Consider the following 17,500-nt stretch of genomic DNA (forward strand, 5'->3'; position numbering starts at 1 on the left):
GAATTGGACTGTACTTGGTCAAGAAGAACCAGACAATGAGCCATACATCATTGGAAAGATGCGGAAGTCTAGTTTCTGGAGAATTTTACGGTTCATGATTCCGAGTCTTCTAGAGAAAGCTATACAAGTTTTGGCAACTTAAGGTCAAATTCGGCAGCATCTACGTTACTGGGCCGAATATCACATTTGAAGGGCTTTCTGATTTTTCCTTGAGCTGGGCTGCATATGCTTGGAAAGATAATTCAAAGGGTTTGAAGATCTAGATTTTTCCAGATTTTGTAGGAGGGAAGATCAAGCCCAAAACAAGCCCACAAGCTGACTGCAATGAAGTCAATTTCAGTCTATTTTCGGCAGTCAACTTGCAAGGCCCAAAACGTACACCTGTACTACTCATATGTGAATACATTCTTGATAAAAGTTGTTCCAATGGGTGTCTATTATGACATATCCAAATTTGAGCCCCATTGGATACATATTGAAACCTCAGGCCTTCCTACACCAAGTCTGGTTCAGAAGAATCATTTCTTTTCAGCAACCAAAAGAAAACCACATGGGTTGGCAGCAAAAGGCAGTCACAATTGAACACCTTTAAAAACCCATGTGAAAAAAGCTTCAAGAGCAGCAAAAGAAGTATGGGATGGAATTGATTCCAACCACACTAACATAGACAAGATGAAGTGAGAGTTATGGGTTGTATTAAAAGAGGAATGGTGGTGTTGGAATTCATCATGATGTTCCTCCCTCTTAGCCCTATAAATAGAGAAGTCTTCAAGCTTCAAAACACACCCCCAAGGGGGGGAGCTCTCAAACACTTCTCTAGAGCTCCCCTCCCTTCTCTCCCTCAAATTCTCTTAGTTTCTCTTTCTAGTTTTCAATTGTTGTAATGAAATCTTTGTGCTGAAATTCTCCTTAAGTTTTTCTTAGTTCCACTTTACTTTTCATTGTTATGTAAATTCTTTTCTTTAGTTTCAAGTTTGATTAGTTTCCAAGTTTCAATTATGGTTTTTGTTCTTATTCATTACGCTTATAAGTTAATATGCTAGTTTGAATGATTGATCACCATTTAGGCTTGCATGTTAGCTATCTTGGTTTGAATTAAGAGTAGACACCATGCTTTAATTCGAATTGAACTATGAATAGGAAGAGTATGTATGGACATTCGACAACAGGGATTAGATACATACTTGGTTGTTTAAAATGTTCTTCTATGCTTAATGGATTCCTAATGCTTAGTTTAGGTTAGACAACAGATGATCAAATTAGGGAATTAGAAATACAAGGTTAGGACCAAACACCATGGCTTAATCATACTTTAGCTAGAATCAATCCGTTAATCTAATTGAACTTGGGAACTTATTGCTTGAGTTATTTTCTTTTCTTTCTTTCTTGTTTTTCTGTTTTGTGTAGGAAAACTGAATTGGATTATTCAATCACCAATCCCTGTGGAATCGACCTCGCACTTACATGTGCTATACTACCGAACGGCTCGTGCACTTGCGAGTATCACAAGTTGAGGATGCAGCTGAATCCATTTTGGTGCAACTCAATTGACGCAACAACAAACCACGAATCGTTGACTTTCCTAATATGTTGACCACTCAATACTGCTACGATACGTCCCAGATACGGTCAAGATATGAGCAAGAAGATGATGATGCGAAGTTGGACAATCTTGAAATTTTTTGGAGTTGTAGAGGCGGTGGCATGATGATTATGCGGAGAAGATGATGCTGAGATGACGTCCTATGCCTTCTTTTAGTGAAACGGTGCGTTCCACTAATTGGATGATACAAACAATCTCACTTGGCTCCATGTAATACCTCACAAATGACAAATCAAACAAATAAATGCCCTTATACATATATATATACAACGAATACAACTCTTTTAACATTGGAGAGCCAAAACTAGGGTTTTGTGGGTTGTGGCTGTTGGGCACTAGGGCGTCTTGGGTGGCTTGTTGTTGTCTTCTTAGTGGAACATAGATCTCGTGCATCCTTTCCTTGCCTTTCTCTGTGTTGTTTTAGCGGGTGGGCTCTTTTGGTGTGGCATAGGGCTGGTAGTTTTCTTTCGTTTTAGATCTCTATTTTGGAGCATGGAGGTCAATGACATCGAGCAATTGTGTGGCAAACAACTGTTTCTTCCTAATCGAGACTGGGTGGGGGTGGTGATCAGCGATTCCGCACGCTCTAATCGTCTTGCGGGCTTATCCTATAATCCAATGGCTAGGGCTTTGCCTAGCCAAGAGGCTAATTGGGATCTGTTTGTTAAGACATTTGTTGTGTTTTGTTTATGTGGTTGTTCATGTCGGTGTTCATTTGGTTCTGACCCATTGCATGCTGAACAAATCTCACGATGTACAAGGGATTATGTTTACATAGGATGCCTTCTTTGACTGAACCTTAGAGGCATTGGTGTGGTCTTTCAATGGGTTTTCTTTTTGCTTAAGTTTTTTTTTTTTTTTTTTTTGGTGTTGTGTTCTCATAGGCTGTTCCTTTGGTTTTGGCCCATTGCATGCTAAACAAATCTCGCGTTGTACAAAGGACTATGTTTACATAGGAGGCCTTCTTTGACAAAACTTGAGAGGCGTTGGTGTACTCTTTCGATAGGTTTCTCTCAGCTTGTGTTTGTTGGTGGGGGAGATTTGTTTTAGAGGTGACTGTTATGTGTTTCTGCTTTTGTCTATATTCTTTTGTTAGTTTGTTGCATGTGTGGTACTCTTTCCTCGCTCGGGATTTTTCCCATGTGGTTTTCATGATAAGGTTTTAATGAGGCCACTGTTAACATGCTGGTTCTTATGTATTGTTCTTGAGATATTCATGGAATTTATCTTCCTTTAAAAATAAAAAATAAAAAAACTCTTTTGACCCTTTAGCCCATACCTAATACATATATATTTAACTAATAGAACTAATATGTTAATTTAATAATAGTTCATATAAATTAATAAAATATATTATTTTAACTGTTGAATCCTTGTCGTACTCGTATTCTAGTTTTTAGAAATTTGACATGTCGACGTATTGTACTATATCGTATCAACTTACAAGTAACCATATCGATGCAACATAGACTCTGAACCATGCTAAATTAATAAACTTGCTAATAAAAACATGTTCCCTCGATAATATCCTTCCACACTCCCTCTCCTCATGTGTGGAAGGATATTATCATATATGGGGGAGAAAAAGGTGGTGGTGACTCATAATTTTGATGTTGTCATAAGCGGTTCAGAGGAGCTTGACCCTTATGTACTGCTTGACAAACACACAGATGCATGGACATATCATATATGGGGCTATTGATCCTAATAGTAGAACTACAACGTTGCTTGGCATTGCTCGTAAATATGCTCTTTTGATGCATTCAAGTTGGATTCCTAGAAGGACGATTATTCTCAATAATGAGTGGCTAGAAATGAAACAACAAAAACATTAAATTAACCACCAAAGTTTTGAAAGTTTAATAATAAAAAGCACTCGCATAAAAGCAAAACTTGGGAACAAGTCATAGCCTTGCAACAACAATGAGCACGCAAGGGAAATAAATGAGCACCCAAAGGTCATAAAACTTAGACCAAATAAATAGATGAACACAATATTGTTGGCAAATAATGAAATGATTATAGCAAGTCCGATTTAGGGCCAGTTTGGCATTGCTGTGCTGTGAAAATAATCGCTGTCAGATTTGTTGTGAGAGAAATCAGCTGTGAGAGAAAGCTGTTTTGCGTTTGGTAAACTTTTTGCTAAAAGTATTGTTGGTATTGATTCTCGCATAATAAAAAATATGATTCATGCATAATCATTAAACCCAGTGCATCTTCGAAACTGATTCCTGCATAATCAGAAAATGAAAGCACCTCATTAGCTGCTTTCTCTTATAGCTTTCTCTCACAGTAATTTTTAACAATAAGTGATTTTCTCATAGTTTACCAAACAGGCTGGGTTTCCCAAATTTTTTTTAAAATCACTTATCACCCAATATAAGCAATGCCAAACGGGCACTTAGATGAACTTATGGAAAGATGATCTTTAAATAAAAACCTAAAATAATGAGTGATACAAAAAATGAAATTAAAAGGTGTAATATGCCAAAACAAGTGATTAGCATCGTATTAACATACTATTTGGTTATTCGAATTGTGAAAACACATAATGTTACTAAATAAATGAAATGTTTTTTTTATATCACAAATGTTCCCTGAGGTTCGTGAAATTATCAGCTTTGGTCCTTTATGTTTTTTGTGACATTATTGGTCCTTTATGTTACTCCTCGACACATCAATTTGGTCTTGCCGTTAGGTTTTGTCAAAAATTCTGTTAAAATAATGACGTGGCATGTATGTGGTGCCCACATATCTAATGAGATAATGACACATGGATCTAAATAAAAAATTTATTTAAAAAATAGTTTCATATTTAAAATCTAAACAAAATGTTTTTAAAAAATAGTTTTTTTATAAAAAAAAAGTTGCAGGTCCCTCTGCAACTTCTCATCCAACTCATTCCGCTCCATCTCTCTCCCCCGCTGCCCTCTCTCTCTATTTTTTTCCTTGCCCACAACTCGATCACCCCCATCTCCACCGCCCAACCCCACCCTCTCCCTCTAGTTCAAGTGAACTTACAAAACGATGAACTTGGGTTTTGGGTAAGAAATTATTTTGTATTTACTAATATGAGTTTATTAAATTTCTCAAAAAATTGGGTTTTGTTGTTAAGGGGCAAAGACTCATTGGGTAACTCAAAGTTTGGGTTGTTAAAGCCTTCAAGCATGGTTTTGTTCACAAAATATTGGAACGCAATGTGTTGGGTTGAGTACTGAAAGCTGAAGAATGTCGAAAATGGGATGGGAAGAGAGAGAGAGAGGGAGAGGGAGGAAGAGGAGGGAGAGAGATGCAGAGAGTGGGTTGGGGAGGTGGGACTGCGGTTGGGTTGAGGGTAAGGCTCGGGAATAAGGGTGGGGAAGGGTTGGTTGCGGTTGGGGATGGGGATGGGGGTGTGGGTGGAGGGATGGATGTAGGTTTTATTATTATTATTTATTTGGTTTAATGACCAAAATGGTCCCCCAACTATTGCTCCAGTATCATTTTGGTCCGCCAATTAAAATTTTCATTTCAATGGTCCTTCAACTCTTAATTTGGTATCAAAATCTTCCTACAGTCAAAGTCTGTCAACTATTCTGTGAAATTGAAGGGCAAAACCGTCTTTTCAGGGCATTCCAACCTCTCCCTCTTTGATGATTCGACAGCCACCAACCCCAACCTATCACAGCCCACCCCAGCATCCTTTCTCTTTGTCTCCTCCCCCTCTCTCTATCTCTTCCCCCTCAGCTTTCGACTGAAGTTCCTGTAGAATTGGCTCTGTTATTGAATCAAATCTTGTATGGTATGCTAGATTTCAACACCCAGGTAATTGAGGCCCTTGCTACTATTGGAAAAGGAGCAGTTGAGCGAGCCAGGGTGAGTAATATATATGGTTTTGGCTTATTATCACAAAACGTCCATGACGTTTGCGAAACTATCAGATTGCATCCTTAAAGTTTTTTTTGTATCACTCATGGTCCCTAACGTTAATATAAGTGCTCTTAAATAGTCCCTCTGTTAAAAAAATCATTAAATCCCTAATTTTATGAGGGATATAATCGTCAACTCCCTTTTACCTCTCACGCTTCAAATATATTTCCTCGTGGTCATCATCAACATCATCAGACCCATTTCTACGCTTTTTCTGAGAAATAGGGTTTTTCAGTCGTGGGAAATTGGGCGGTAAAGCTTCTGCAAAAGTGTCTAAGAGATGATGGATGAGGCAAATGAGCGTTGGGAGATCGAGACCAAACCTACATTTGTGCACTCAGGGGTCTTGACCAAGTGTAGAATCTCCAGATCCAAGCAATTGGAGATGGCAGCGAGGCCTACGTCACTGACCTCAATCTTTTCTAGATGGATCTCAACCATGGAGGTGACTTGCTCTGCTATCACTTGGAGAAGCTTGTCCTAATCACTAGAGCACCTGAAAAGCTTCAGAGTCCTCAAATTCTTCTTTTTTCTCTGTTTTTTGCTTTTGGGCTTTATTCGTCAAGTGTAATAAAATAACACAGGGATTTTGTGGCACTAGTAGGTCTGGGAATTGGGTTTTACTGCCAACGTCTAATGCATTAATTCTTAGTTAATTTTTGTTTCTTTTTTGTTGTTTTTTGGTGTTGCAGAGTACAAATCAGAGTAGCAAAGAAGCTTCAGAGCTCAGACTGAAACGACAAGTCGTCGGCAAGTGTGATCGTAGTATGCTTCTAGCCACGACGACGGCATGCCGGCAGATCGCAGAAGATTCGTCGTCGGCCTCCATTGGGCAGATCGCAACCATTGATTTAGGCTTGGAGCGATGACTGTTGCGGCAAAGCTTCTCGGCAAAAGTGTCTGGAAGTGATTTTTCGTGGAAGTCATGTAGGGGTTAATGTGATGGAACTAAACGTGGTTGATGATATAATTGAATGTAGTTGAATGTGTTAGTTTATTCAATTTGTTCAACATGTGTTGTTTACAGTTCAATTTGTTTATGTTATTCCCTTCCATTTTCACCCCTTACCTTTAGCAATTCCAACAAGAAATGGAGGGAAATGGTTCCAAATTGGTGGCAAACGGATATGAGTCATTGAAGAGGTCAAAATGATTGATTTGACGATTATATCCCTAGATTTAACAGTTTTCTAACAAAGGGACTATTTAAGAGCACTCATATTAACGTTAGGGACCACGAGTGATACAAAAAAACTTTAAGGATGCAATCTGATAGTTTCGCAAACATCAAGGACGTTTTGTGATAATAAGCCTATGGTTTTCGATTGTCTCACCTAAATACAATGTTGGGCACATTTTATTTCCTTTTTAATCCGTGTAATTTATTGATTTATTCATTTATATTTGGGGTTTTTTATATTGGTAGCTGCAGCTGGGGAATTCTTATTTTTGGTTGAAGGGCTGAAGCAATGGTGCCATGGTGGGTTGGCAGAGGAATCTACTGTCCCTAATCAGTCATATTGGTAAAAGAGTATCTGATGCAAACTTTTCTTCTTCTTCTCATTTTCAAAGACTATGGAGACCATCTCCTCAAATCATTGCAACCCCTCTTTATCACTGCTTTCAGCGTTTGGTAATCACAATACTTTACAATTTTAAGACTTGGTGTTTATACCGAAATGAACAGCCAATAAGAATGGAACACATGGACAAAATCGAGTCTGGTCAAAGTTGCCTTCGGTACCCAACACACGGTCAAAGTTGCCTTCGGCACCCGGCCTACCGATCCATTCGTTAGGGCAACGCCCTCTTCTGGGACACGTGGCATGCTCACAATCGACGTCCACAGTCCCACATCAAAATTCTCAACATAGTGCACACCTCCCAAGGCCTATAAAGGAGGCCAACTATCCCAAAATGGAGGTAATCAGAACTAACGGCATACAAGCCTATTGATCTGTCAGTTTAATTTACTAAATCCGAACTTACTGAAGCATCGGAGAGCCTTCGGCCTGTACCACACCGGTGCCCAAGGTCTTACTGAGTGTTTTCTCGTATTGCAGATAACACTCCCTACCGAGGGCTTAAAGATACCGAAGTCCCAAAATTACTAAGTTGCGCCCGAAAGGACCAAACCATTTTTTAGCGTCAACACTTGGTATTTTTTTTTCTTTCTTTCAATTTCAACTTCTGTTTCAATTGTCACATTTTTTTTGTCTTTGTTTTCGCTATCAACGGGGATTTCCAATTCAAGGAACTTGCTTGGAGATTCATCTGTTGAATCAGATGGTGAAAGGAATGAATAACACAACCGGAAACCGCTCTCTAAACCCTCACAAGTTCAATCTGTTTAAAGGTTTCCAAGAGATTCTAAGCGTTTTTGTTTTTGTTTTTTTGGGAATATTTTTGAACCATCTGGACGTTAAACATGTCTTCTCTCAAGTGGGACAGTTGAAATCTACAGCCCATCAGTCTAAGATAGTTTGGTTTTGTTTTTGAGGGTACTGCCCTAAAAAGAGAAGAAGACGAAGACTAATATGGAATTCGTTTGGTTTTGAGGGTACTGCCCTAAAAAGATGATATCGCCCCTGAATTTAACGGCAAAATTGACAAACGTTGACGGTAGGACTAATTTGATACCAAATGAAGAGTTGAAGTACCATTGAAATGAAAAATTTAGTTGGTGGACCAAAACGATACTGGAGCAATAGTTGGGGGACCATTTCGGTCATTAACCCTATTTATTTTATGTTGGGAGATTAACTATTATACCCAATATAGGGGCCCAAATTATAAAAATACCTTATATGAAATGGACTTTAGAAACACACTCAAAACTCATTTACAACATAACAAAGAGGCTTTTAACTTCTTATAAATTACAAAATTGCCATCAATTTCTTAAAACAAGCCCAATTCCAAAACCTCATAAAAAAAACCCAAAATACTCAATAGGATATCAAAGTAATTTAATAATCAAACTTAAATTTAATAGGGTCAGCTGTCATTTTTTGGGTGTTTTTTAGGTTTGTTTATAGAAATTCAATGATAGGGTTTATTTATATTATTAGTGCTAAGAATGGGTATATCACTAAATATCTCTTTTATATTTAATAAATTTAAAATTTGATGTTTTAATCTTATTTTTTTAAATGGATTTTATGTTTTAAATGATTATATTTTATTTAAAAATATGTGGCTCTATATTATTGGATGTGTGGGCTCCACATATATATCACGTTAGCAACTTAACAGAAAATTGATGTGTGGTGTGTAACATAAAGAACCAATAATATCAGAAGAAAAAAAACATAAAGGACTAAAGTTGATAATTTTGCGAACCTCATGACCGTTTGTGATAAAAACTCTAAATACAATTCTAGGATCGTCATTCTTAATGAATTGTCAACTTGTAAATGTAATTAATTAATGAAAGTATCTTGTAAAATTATTAGTAAATGGTGAGTTATTAGATTCTTGATTTTGAAACTTCAGTTGTCGAAGTCAGAAGAAGAGTAATTTATTAGGCATAAGAACGACCGGTGAACGCTGCACTTTACTATGCTAAAGCTTCCAAAAAGCTTTTGTTCTTTCTTCTATCTTTTCCAATTACAATCTCTCTGTACTTTTTATGCAACAAGCACAGGCTTTCTATCTTAAGTAACTAAACAACGACAATTCTATGATGCAACCGTTCAAAGCCGTTCACTCCACCCTCTAACACCACCTAGGGTTTCCTTTTTTAGTATTTCAGGCCTCTTCCCCTTTCTGTCTCTCTCTCTGAGTCACTCGCTTTCTCTTACTCTCGAGTCCTTGGAATTTAACACGGACTGGCCGAGTTTCTCTAGGGCGTTCGTGAGGTTTCTTTGGATATTTAATTTGGGGGGATGCTCGGAAAGTTACAATTTTGGGTCTTGAAGTAGGAGCTCTGGATTTGCTCATGAATTTCAGTGCAATTTGGTTTTATTTCGGCAGTTTTTGGCATATACAGATATAAATACACACATAGAGACAGAGCCTCACATATTTGTGAGCACCAGAAAAGCCGAATCTGAAGGGGTTTCTGTGTTGTTGCTGATTGAAAGCTTTGGCGTTTTGCTTCAGCAATTTTTCGGCGGTTTCAGTGTCGGCGGAGTTGATATTATCGCTTTGAGGTCAGTTTCTGTGATTTCTTTTATTGCTATTTATAGAAAGCTGAGAGAAGTAATTGTTACAGCTGAATTTCACGTGGTTGTGGTTGGGGAGTGATTGAATGTTGAATAATATTGTATTTTTCCATATGGGGATAAAGTGAGAAATGTAATTTTGTGTTGTGGGGAGTGCAGGTTTTCTTTGCTGATTGAGTGGACAGAGTTTTAGTGTTATGTTGTTGAATTGGGGTTTTTATTTTGGTTCTAGAGCTCTTGGATTTGCTTGTCGAAAGTGGAAGGCCAGTTAAATGATGAACGCTGAAAGTGGTCTGCCTGTAGAGGAAGATGATTGGGAAAGAAGGATTGTTTTGAGCAGCAGTTATTTGGTGGAGCAATAACAGTGGTATATTTTATCTGGAAGTGGATTTTAACCTGAATATGGAATACCCCTTTTCACCTAAAGAGAAAGGGAGTGATCATTGGGCATCTTCCAGAGCTCAGGTGGAGAATTTGGGATCACTTGATGTTGGAACAAGGAACTCGATTTCAGAGGATATGTTTAATAACATTTCTGAGCTTATGAATTTTGATACTTATGCTGGATGGTGCAGTCCAGCAGCAATGGATCAGATTTCAGCCTCTTTTGGTGTGCCATCATGTCCATCAGTGACCTATGTGCCTTTGGACGCCTTGAACTTTGCAGAACAGAATGGTGGGGCATTGCCTGGGACAGAAGGTGGCGAAAATTTTAATGTGGGGGAAAGTTCTTTCAGTGGTGAAGACAAAATTGTGTTTCAGCAAATGGACACCCCCCAATTCGGGGTTTCAACTGATTCCCACGATGCTAATGACTTGGCTGCCAAGCTAAATAATGGTTCTTTTCAACAGAATAATGTCATGGAAGTGGGGAAATATATGATCTCTAGGCCACCTGGATTGTCACTTAATGAGAAAATGCTTAAGGCACTGTCGTTGTTTAAAGAGTCTTCTGGTGGGGGTATTTTGGCGCAATTATGGGTTCCCATGAAGTATGGTGATCACTACTTGTTAAGCACTTGTGAGCAACCCTATTTGCTTGACCATATTCTCGCAGGGTATCGTGAAGTGTCAAGGACGTTTACATTCTCTGCAGAAGAAAAACAGGGTTCTGTCCTGGGGCTTCCTGGGCGTGTATTTGTCTCCAAAGTTCCAGAGTGGACTTCAAATGTTAGTTATTACAATAAGGCTGAGTACCTGCGGGTGGATCATGCAGTTAATCATCAAGTCCGTGGATCAATTGCCTTACCAGTTTTCAATTTTGACTCTGAAATGTCATGCTGTGCTGTGTTGGAGCTTGTCAGTACAAAAGAGAAACCCAATTTTGATACAGAGATGGAAATAGTTTGCAATGCACTACAGGTCAGTTTCTCTCTCTATGTGTATGTAACAAGAAATCTTCTCTCTCTCTGCCTCCCTTCTTCTTTAGTAATGGTAAATCCGAATCCTGTTTTTTGTGTGTGTGTGTGTTTATGTGCCTCTTTATCCAAACTTTGTAGGTTCAAATTTGTAAAATTAGTAGATGTTGGAAAAAAAATTTCTGGTATAAGATCTTCCCACAAGTTCCCTAAAGGTTCATAGAAACCGTTCAACCCACTAAGGGGAGTGAAGGAAAAATTTCTGGTTAAAAGTTGTCCCCCTTTTTTACTTTCTATTGCATGCATGGTGTTAGGTTCTCAGGAAAAGATATCAAGCATTAGATAAGAGTCTAAATGTGTTTTTAGGATCTGTATGTTGTTTTTACGTCATATTTCATTTTTAGATGCCAAATATTATTAAATAGTCGGAAAGTTGCTATACCTCTCAATTTTAATCGTCATGCTGGTGTGGGTATTTATATTAATCAAAACAATAAATACTAGAGTAGGAATGTGCAGAATTTGTTTCACTTCATTTTCCATTGGAACTGCGTCAATTGTTGTTAGACTACCTAAGACACCTCCAGATTTCTGCACAGGTGTCTCAATGCTTATGATGCAGCACCATTACTAATTCTTGTGAGGGTGCTTCCCAAGATCCTGTACAAATTGCACTACCTATATGCTTTACATGTATTATTGTTATTGTGAATATTAAGTATGACAATGGAATCTATTTTGATGACAATTTTTTGCAGGCTGTGAATTTAAGGACCACGGTGCCTCCTCGACTTCTTCCCCAGGTACAAGCAGAGTATTGTTTCTTGCCCATTTGTCAAAATCTTATCTCCATTACAACCCAAAGAAAAATAAATTTTTTTTGAGGAAGCAAAATTTGTAGTATTGTTTTCCTTGTTAAAATTTTCTGCACTTCTTACAAGGTAATCTATCGCTTGCAGTGCCTTTCAATGAACCAAAGAGCTGCTTTAGCTGAAATAACTGATGTCTTACGAGCTGTTTGCCATGCACATATATTGCCATTGGCTCTAACCTGGATTCCTTGTTGCTACTCTGAGGGTGATGGTGATGAAATTAGAAGAGTACGTGTAAGAGGGGGTATTACAAATTCAAATGAGAAATCCATTCTATGCATTGAGGAAACAGCTTGTTATGTAAATGATAGAACGATGCAAGGCTTTGTGCATGCATGTGTAGAACATCATCTTGAGGAAGGGGAAGGAATTGCTGGGAAAGCACTTCAATCAAATCATCCCTTCTTTCTTCATGATGTTAAGGTGTATGATATTTATGAATATCCACTTGTTCATCATGCACGCAAATATGGTTTGAATGCCGCTGTTGCAATCAGACTAAGGAGCACCTACACTGGTGATGATGACTATATATTAGAGTTTTTTCTCCCTGTCAATGTGAAGGGGAGCTCAGAACAGCAACTGTTGTTAAACAACCTTTCAGGTACCATGCAGAAAATGTGTAAGAGTTTAAGGACAGTTTCAGATGCAGAATTAGCTGGGGTACAAGGCTGCAACACTGGGGTTCAGAAAGGGCCAATCCCCAATATCCCACAACAGAGAAATTCTCAGACAACATCATCAGATAGTGAATTTAATTCAATGGAGAATATGCCGTCCGATGTATTAAATAGAAGAAATGGGGGAATCGAAGCAGAGAATCCCCGTGAACAGGTATTGCTTTCATAAAAGAACATTATTAGATAATACACCTGTCTCAGTTTCTTCAGAGAACTTTATAATTTTTGTAATGTGAAGCAATGACAGCATATCTGTATGTCTCATTGTGTTTTTGTTAGTTACTGGCACAAGTTTCTTGGGTGGGAAGGTTGGTTTGTTTTTACTGTCTCTGGTGTGTAGTTTGATAGTTAATATGGCTATTTTTTCTTTTTTGTCCTGTATGCCTGCGTTTCTTGTGTGATTGTGTTTTAGTTAGTCTTGATTTGAGATTTTGAAAAAGGAAGGTTAAAGAGAGAAAGGAGGAAGTTTACTGTCCATTTATGCTTAGAGTTTTATTGTAAAAATTATAAGGATGTAGTTTGAAATAACTCTCAATGGCTGAACTATGCAAGCATTGTAGAACCAAGAAACCATAAGGTTGTTATCCCCCTTTTAATAAGATTGCTGTATTTAAATTTACTGTCTGAAATAAATTCTTGAGAATCTGGAAGGTGTAATACGAAGATAATTATCTTTTTGGTACCTTTAAGGGTTTGGGATTCTGGCTTGACCATTGTAAGTGTAGCTTAGTCTCCACTCTGATAATAGGTAATACATTTATGTGGAAGTCTTCCTTGAGACACACTTTGTCATCACACTCTCTTTCAGACAGGAATTATTATTACTGTTGCTGTGAAGAGTATACAAATATAAGATTGATAGTACTTTCTAGACATGGTCATTTATGATCACATTATCCTTACGTCTCTTACTGCTGGCTCATACCTTAAAGAAATCTGAAATTAAATATCTCCATGCAAATGCTTCCTTAAATATGGAAGCACTGCCAAGGGTTATCTATGCTTACCTGGAAAGTTTCGTTGCAATATTATAAACTTTTGCTGCTGGCTCTTCACCTGAGGAATGTGGTTGGGGGAATGACTGCTTATATGCATTGTAGGCACCTGGATCAAGAAGGCAGATGGAGAAAAAGCGAAGTACAGCGGAGAAAAATGTGAGCTTGAGTGTTCTACAGCAATACTTCTCTGGGAGTCTCAAGGATGCTGCTAAGAGCATTGGGGGTGAGACTTCATCTCTTGTGTGTCTCATATATAAGTATAATGAATCTACTTATTGTGGGATTTGATACTTTAATAGCTAAGCATAAAAGCAGATTATAAATGTTCTAGAATCCATCTGAGAATTTATCTTTAGGAATTGATTAAAAAACATAATTTTTTAAATAATTATTAATTTATTTGTAATAAGGTACAGATGGAGCCTATGTTTCTTTCATTCATGCTTTCTTCTAGAATCTTGTATCTCCTATATGCTAATGTCTAGTCAGACCCTATATAGAAAAGATTCATCTGGTGCTTCACTTAATGATATAACATTGGGTTAAACAATACTGAAATGTATGCCATAAAGAGTAGAGAGATGGATAAATAAAACATTAGAGAGAGAGAGAGAGAGAGAGAGAGAGAGAGGTCACTCTTAGAAAAGATTCATCTGAGATATATATATTATTTTCTCGACAGTTGTGACAATAGTTTAATAACAAGTTTTTTTGTATACAAGTGATATTGGGGGAAGGGGAATCGAACCCAGGACCATGGGTGCAGGGGTAAATGCTCATAATCACCTCAGCTACAAGCCCCTTGCTTGATGCTAAGTTAAACAGTAGTGAAAATGCATGCCATAAACTTATCATGTCTTTTTACTTATATAGATATAAATTTTTCTCTTACTAAATTGGTTTAATATATATATCTTAAATTTCTATAGGAAAACTGGAGATTGATCTGATAGTGTTCCAAGTGTTAAAATTATAATTTCTAAGTATCTTCATGTTTATGAAGTATTGGTTATTGATCAGGGTGTATGTTATCTGTATTTAATATTGATATTTCCATCCTATTAAAAAAAGATGTATGTATTTGGATATGAAACAGTTATACCTCTCTTATCTATCTATGCCAAGTACCTTAGAGAAATTTAGTAATATTCATTTGCAAAACCTTACTATCAAGTCGTCATGCAAATTATCATTTTATTATTAAGTATAATTCTTGCAAATCTATTTGAAATGATTTTTAAAATTAATTTTTTTTATTTTGGTAGTCTGCCCCACTACGCTAAAGAGGATCTGCAGACAACATGGGATCTCTAGATGGCCATCTCGTAAAATAAATAAGGTGAACCGTTCATTGAAGAAAATACAAACTGTGCTTGATTCTGTTCAGGGGGTTGAGGGAGGATTGAAGTATGACCCAACTACTGGTGGGTTTGTGGCAACAGGGTCCATCATCCAAGAATTTGATGCTCAGAAAAGTCGTTTATTCCCTGAGAAGAGCCTGCCTGTTCAAAATTCTGAGCTAGTTACCCAAGATCCAGTTCCAGTACCTTCAGTGTCTTGCAATAATGGTGAGAGTTTTGCAATTAAGTTGGAAGAGGATGGGTGTTGTATTCCAACTTCTCACGAGGAAGGGGTAAAGAAACAGAATATCCCTCTTATGCCTCAAAGGGACTCCAAGCCAATTGCAATAGAAGGAAATAAATGGGGTCACAGCAAGAACAGTCTAAAATTAGAGAATTCTGACTGTCACTTTGTGTCTCAAAGCTCAAGCTCCTTGGCTGCTGCTGATGATATGGACACGGGAGTCGATGGGGATGATGGGATTGTTGAATATAACCAGCATACTTCTTCGAGCTTGACAGATTCATCGAATTGCTCTGGTTCAACTCTGCGCTCATCAAGTTCTCAGAGCTTTGAGGAGCAAAAGCAACCAAACATGAACGCAAGCAGTGTTGAGAATGGGTCAAAAATAATTGTGAAAGCTACTTATAAAGAAGATACGATCAGGTTCAAGTTTGACCCTTCTGTTGGGTGCTTTCAACTATATGAAGAGGTTGCGAAGAGGCTGAAGTTGCAAAATGGGACATTCCAGCTCAAGTATTTGGACGATGAAGAGGAATGGGTGATGCTAGTGAGCGATGCAGATTTGCGGGAGTGCCTTGAAATATTGGATGACATTGGGACACGTAGTGTGAAGTTCATGGTCCGTGATACACCTTTTGGTGTTGGTAGTTCTGGCAGTAGCAATTGTTTCTTGGCAGGGGGCATATAACAGATGGAGGTTACTCAACTCTAGGGTAAATTTTGAGTCTGCTTTTATAGTATCATAGGCTTTCTTTCACTAGCTTTATGGGTTTTACTTCAATGAGGTCATGTACTTCTATTGCCTATTTCCTTTCCAATATTAGTTCACTTCAACACACACAATGGAAATCACTGTCTTCTGGCTAGGCTGCTTCGGTAGTCCTTTAAGAAGTACAGCTTTCTGGTGTGCATGGTGGCCATTGTAAAAGTTCCGAAGTAGGCGAAGAGAAGATATGACCTATATAATATAAAACCCATGCATGTTACAATAAGCTGTGTATATGTCATAGTGGATGTAGTCATAGAAAGGTTAGAGGGGGTGCCTTAATCCCCAGTCTGTATAGTCTATAAATATATCAACTTGAAAACAATAGATTTACGACTTCAAATTGTTTATCTTTGAATTCAGTACATTCTTGGGAGAAAGTATTGTTTATAATTTAGAGAGCACGTGATTGATGACAATTTTTTTTTTGCCAAAGAAAATGTGCGGTTGAACAATGTGTACCTTTTGAAATCTTAATTTCCAAATCATGTTAAGCTATAAGCCATGTCTCGTAAATTTGAAGAAGCTAGTACCATTTTTTCTCCTTTCCAGAGCTTATTTTTAATCATAATTGTGACATTTTTCTGGGATTAATTACACTTTGTATTCTTGAAGTTTCGGTAAAATTTCACTGTTGGCCCTTATAACGACTATGCTGATGCTCAGGGCCAAAATGAACCAGTTTCTTTGAAGATCAACTTTTTCAGCAGATCGCCTAATAAATTTTGCAACTAGAATATTAAAAAGTACACTTGAGACTAATTATACAAATGAACTTATGAAATAGAGCCTTTTCACAGGTATGAAGAACAGCAGCGTCATAAGTTTCCTGTTTCTTCCTATAAAAAAATTAATAATAAGGTTTCTTGTTTCTAGCAAGATTAAGTAGCTCATTATGTAAATACACGCTTTGTAATTCAGACTTCATAGATTAATGAGAGCAAGTATCTGCGCTTTGCTTGTACCATAATCAACCGAGCACATTCGTTATTGGGGGACTAACGCATAGACAAACCCACCGCCTGCCAAAGGAAAAACACTTCCAGGGCAATCCCCAAAACACTGATGACATCATCATGATCCCAACCTGCCGAAGAGATACCTACCTCAAATGCGGCAATTGCCTACCAAAAGCGGTTGCCGAAGCTCTCAACTATATAACCTAAGCCTTCGACATGTGTCTCCACCACAATGATTTGTACAAAGTCTCACATTCTCCCACTTTCATTTCTCTATAGAAGAGGAATAATACCCAAGTAAAAAGGTAACTATTTTTCATCCTTACTGTTACTATGCCAAAATTACCGATTTCCCCATTCTTGCTGACTTAAGCATCAGAGAGCCTTCGGCTAGCACTACACATGTGCCCGAAGCTTGACGATTGTTTCTTCTATCCCACCTCTGCAGGTCTCCTCCCTGCCGAAGGTTCCCTTATCGAAGGTTCACTCCTTCCAACCCCTTATTGAAGACTCCGCACTTCTCCTATCTAAGTTGAATCCAATTTTGGACGTCAACAGTCTTCTATCTTGATATATTTCTAGAATTTCCCACGGGTTCCAAACTT

At 37.8% G+C, this 17,500-nt stretch overlaps 1 protein-coding gene across 2 annotated transcripts; it reads left to right on the forward strand.

Annotated features, from left to right (window-relative positions):
* Positions 1–9,014: 9,014 nt before the first annotated feature.
* Positions 9,015–16,294, forward strand: LOC110745495 (protein NLP9). Of its 2 annotated transcripts, none has more exons than XM_088246492.1 (6): positions 9,015–9,666; positions 9,838–11,040; positions 11,795–11,839; positions 11,996–12,742; positions 13,689–13,809; positions 14,852–16,294. In XM_088246492.1, exons 2-6 carry the CDS (start codon positions 10,081–10,083, stop codon positions 15,856–15,858), a joined length of 2,880 nt encoding a protein of 959 aa, XP_088102618.1. In that variant the 5' UTR covers positions 9,015–9,666; positions 9,838–10,080; the 3' UTR covers positions 15,859–16,294. The 2 variants fall into 2 exon arrangements, with proteins under 2 accessions (XP_088102618.1, XP_088102620.1); XM_088246494.1 differs by having other exon boundaries at positions 9,911–11,040.
* The last annotated feature ends 1,206 nt before the right edge of the window (positions 16,295–17,500 follow it).

The sequence above is a fragment of the Prunus avium genome, chromosome 1, assembly GCF_965620075.1.
Source record: "Prunus avium chromosome 1, drPruAviu1.hap1.1, whole genome shotgun sequence".
NCBI classification, from domain to species: Eukaryota; Viridiplantae; Streptophyta; class Magnoliopsida; order Rosales; family Rosaceae; genus Prunus; species Prunus avium.

Coding starts and splice junctions, on each gene's coding strand:
- LOC110745495 (XM_088246492.1), top strand. CDS start 10,081: ATGGAATACCCCTTTTCACCTAAAGAGAAAGGGAGTGATCATTGGGCA. Junction 11,041..11,794: donor TAGTTTGCAATGCACTACAG/GTCAGTTTCTCT, acceptor AATTTTTTGCAG/GCTGTGAATTTAAGGACCAC. Junction 12,743..13,688: donor CAGAGAATCCCCGTGAACAG/GTATTGCTTTCA, acceptor TATGCATTGTAG/GCACCTGGATCAAGAAGGCA.